The 3,772-nt window shown below is 42.0% G+C and overlaps 2 protein-coding genes and 1 non-coding gene across 5 annotated transcripts in view; all 3 read right to left on the bottom strand.

The window, feature by feature from the left end:
- Window positions 1–2,566, bottom strand: part of LOC106879014 (malonyl-CoA-acyl carrier protein transacylase, mitochondrial) — a 6,585-nt gene extending 4,019 nt beyond the window's left edge. The window contains exons 1-2 of one of the 2 annotated variants that reach the window (XM_014928419.2): window positions 1,686–2,566; window positions 206–1,052 (exon numbers count right to left, since the gene is read on the bottom strand). In XM_014928419.2, coding sequence (XP_014783905.1) covers window positions 206–1,045 — 840 coding nt within the window. In that variant the 5' untranslated portion in view covers window positions 1,046–1,052; window positions 1,686–2,566. Of the gene's footprint in view, window positions 1–205; window positions 1,053–1,426; window positions 1,656–1,685 lie in introns of those variants that run through there. The other variant, XM_014928427.2, reaches the window with a different exon arrangement.
- Window positions 1–3,772, bottom strand: part of LOC106879000 (G-protein coupled receptor 183-A) — a 269,907-nt gene that overhangs the window by 127,388 nt on the left and 138,747 nt on the right. The window lies entirely within an intron of this gene.
- Window positions 2,469–2,550, bottom strand: Trnal-aag (transfer RNA leucine (anticodon AAG)). The gene has a single exon. It is a non-coding gene; the product is annotated as a tRNA-Leu (tRNA).

The following is a 3,772-nucleotide window of genomic DNA, read 5'->3' as shown; positions in this document are numbered from 1 at the left end:
TGTGTGTGTGTGTGTGTGTGTGTGTATTTGTCCAAAATCAAGCAGTAGGAGTGAATGGTGAAAAGAGAGGAGAGAAAATAGTAATTCAGTGAAGGAGAAGTATTGCTCCAGCATGGCCACAGTCAAATGTCTGAAACAAATAAAAGACTCTAACGAAAGAAAAAAAGGAAACAAAAAGAAAAAAAAATGGATTTTGCCTACAAACCTTTGGGTTTTCTTCCTGCAACCATTCGACTGCAGCCAACGAAGTGACCATCACTGCTGGTTGGCAAACAACAGTTCGGTCGAGTTCCGACTGGGGTCCTTCCAGACACAGTTTAAGCAGATCGTAACCAAGTATCGAACTCGCTATTTCGTACATCTCTCTGCACCGCTGATGGCCATCGATGAGCTTTTTACCCATGCCTACAAACTGGCTACCTTGACCGGGAAACAACAGAATGGTCGTGGTCTCGGGGTCGATAGACGGACGGACAGCAAAGCGTTCCTGGCTCTGGTACCATTTCCTGTATTCTTCGTTATCGGATGGAAACTCAGGTTGTTCGGCCACGTTTGGTTCACCACCAGGCATGTGTGAGATCGCATTGGGGTTAGTCTTCAGGAATTCTTGCAAGGCGCTGTCCATCTTATTCGAACCTTCCAATGACGGACTATGGCCATGTTGCTCCGTCTTCTCTTTGTTTGTTGTTGTTTTGCTGTCTTTGACAAAATCAAGGAAATATTTCTCACTCTGCAGCATCGCTTTCTTCTTGAATTTTTCTCCAATCTTCTCTTGACGCTTCTGTTTCCTGCTAGAGACATACTGTGATGCCGGTGGCGATGTTTCTGACAGTGGCGGTGGTTCTACCAATGACGATGATGGTGATGCCGAATCATCAGCTTTAGGTTCCACATTTTTATCCTCGGCACTCTTGTCGCCATGGTAACCGTCTCGTCTCCCGTCTTCTGTGTAAAACCGGTTAGAGCCTGTTGTTTTCTTGAGAACACGGAGCCAAGTTCGATCCCGTGGTGACACCAGATGTGAAAATATACCACGGACAGCCATTGAGGATCTACAGAAGATTTAAAAAGTAGTTTTAGTAGTAGTAGTAGTAGTAGCAGATGTGATATAACAGTGGTAAATATAGTAGCAGTGAAATTAGTTGTAGTAACAATAGTAGTAGTGGTGGTAGCAACAGTAATTTTTTTAATGAAATCTACCGAAGGCCATATTTTACACAGGAGGGATAAACATCGACAAAATCACACAAACAAACATTTGATATTTTATCTATATTATTACACAAGGTATACCAGAAACATGTATGTAGATCACATACTACACTGGCACCAAAGTTTCTATAAAATTAGTTTTTAAACATGGAATGGCCGTGGAGGTCCACCAGAATAAAATAACTAAATACCTTGCGGTATTTTAGTTATTCACCTTCATGCTATGTGTTCAAATTCCGCTGTGATCGACTTCCGTCCTTTCGAAGTTTGGTAAAATAACGAACCAGCTGAACAATGGAATCGATAAAATAAAATAACAGTTGAGCAATGGGGGTAGTGACCATCGACTAAAACCTCTCTCCGAAAATTCTAAGCTTTTGCGCCTATGTTTGAAACCATAATTAATAATAAAGACGACAGGGAATATAAAATCAGACAAGGTAGAATAGAATGGAAATAACATAAAAACTTGCCAAACGTCTTCGATTTAATCCCGAAGATATGGTTTTGTTGTTGTATGACCTTCAGAGGGAATAAACATTCAAGGCTCCGTCGTATGAAGGAAAACAACACAAGACAATAGGAAGCACGTGGAAGGAGGCATATTAGAGTTATCTCTCCCTAGATACATCGTCCTGGCAGAATCTTTAGCGCACTGGCTGAAATACCTAAACCGTCTTTACGTTCTGGGTTCAAGTTCTGCCGAGGTAGACTCTGCCTTTCATCCTTTCAGGGTGGATGAAATAAGTACCAGTTGAGTACTGGGGGGTCGATCTAATAGACTTTTTCCCCCGCCTCCCTCAAAATTTCAGGTCTTGTGTCTATTGTAGAAAGAATATTTATACTAAGCAGAATGGGGTTCGAATCTAGCTAGAGTGTCATCCCATGGGGTTCGGCAATTAAGAGAAGTAAATAGTGAGCTGGCAGAACAAAATACTTAGTGGCATTTCGTAGTTCAAATTCCGCCGAGGTCGACTTAACCTTTCATCCTTTTAGGGTCGATAAATTAAGTACCAGTGAAGAATCACTGGGGTCGAAAAGTAAATAGACCCCATCATTTTTAAGACACTTGCTCGAGGTGCCGTGTACAGACATTTTCGCTTTTTATATATACATATACGTATATATCCTTTGTTGTATTTAGTATCATAACCCTACAAGGTGGTGATCTAGCATGGCCAGAGTGCAATCATTAGAATAAATAAAGGATATGAAAAAAAAAAAGGAAAAAATCTGAAAGTATAAAAAAATTCACATGGCAGCGGTGGGATTCGAACCCACGCCTCCGAAGAGACTGGTGCCTTAAACCAGCGCCTTAGACCGCTCGGCCACGCTACCAGATGAAGTCAGCTGCCACAAATAACCGTACATATTAGCAAGATGTTTGGTTGATGAAACTGACATTGCGCCTGCGCACAGAGGCACACGTGCGCGCCCGCGCATATAGCAACAAACACTCAAGCGCGGTGGGAAGGCCTGTATGTGTTTATTCAATATGCTAGAAATGGCAGTCAAATCTTTTATCAACCCACATTCCTGCTGTCTTGAAAATATATATATATAGGTAATCGTCAAGTTTAGGGAGGTAAAGAAATAATAATAATTATTATTATAATATTTAACAATTAATATTTGTAGCCATTTTAACATGGCTGTCCATTTGAGCAGACTCCACTGCGATTTTTTTAACCCCCCCAAGAGGACATCTCTCGCTGGTTAATGATGTACAGCTGCATCCGATGAAATTGCGATTAGGGGAGGGAACACCCATGCTGGGCAAAATGCTTAGCAGTGTTTCGATTGCCGCTGTTTTGAGTTCAAATTCCGCCAAGGTTGATTTTGCCTTTCATCCTTCCGGCCTCGATAAATTAAGTACCAGTTATGCACTGAGATTGAGGTGATCGACCTAACCCTAACCCTCCCCCAAAATTCCTGGCCCTGTGCCTTATAGTAAAAAGGATTATTATTGAGTGAGAGAGCAGTGCATGCCATCAAAGTGACACTGGGGTACAAATATACGAAGCCCAGTATACCCATCATGACCACCCGTCTGATAAGGGTACACCAGGCACATGCATCACAACCATATGTGCACAACATAGTGGTCTCATATCAAGATAAACTGCGCATAACCTTGCAGGTGGGCCCAGTTAGAATTTTCTTCAGGTCGAGTAGCCCATCCCGCTCAAAAGGTCCCCGAATAAGGATTGATTAAGGATGTTGAGCAAAACATCTATGTTTCCAAAGGTGAATTATCCAAACCCCTAAGAATTCCTTTCAACACATGGCTATGATGCTCCCCCACTACTTCTGTTCGTGATCAGGGATGCACATATCGTCAGCCGCTCAGGGACATGCCCAATTGTTATTATTGTTATTATCTTTATCTGAAACCCCAATTTTTTTTCATCAAGGTGAGCAATGGCTCAAGAAGTGGAACTGGAGGAGTTTCGATCTCAATGGAGGAACGAGCTGGGGTCTCAGAATGTCTCCACGGCACATCCAAAGAAGATCCCTAAAAAAGATATGCCACCAGGTAATGTCACTATTATTTATACAT

This window comes from Octopus bimaculoides, chromosome 15 (genome assembly GCF_001194135.2).
Source record: "Octopus bimaculoides isolate UCB-OBI-ISO-001 chromosome 15, ASM119413v2, whole genome shotgun sequence".
In the NCBI taxonomy this organism is placed as follows: Eukaryota; Metazoa; Mollusca; class Cephalopoda; order Octopoda; family Octopodidae; genus Octopus; species Octopus bimaculoides.
The sequence above is the reverse complement of the archived record's forward strand: the minus strand, read 5'-3'. Positions and strand labels throughout refer to the sequence as shown.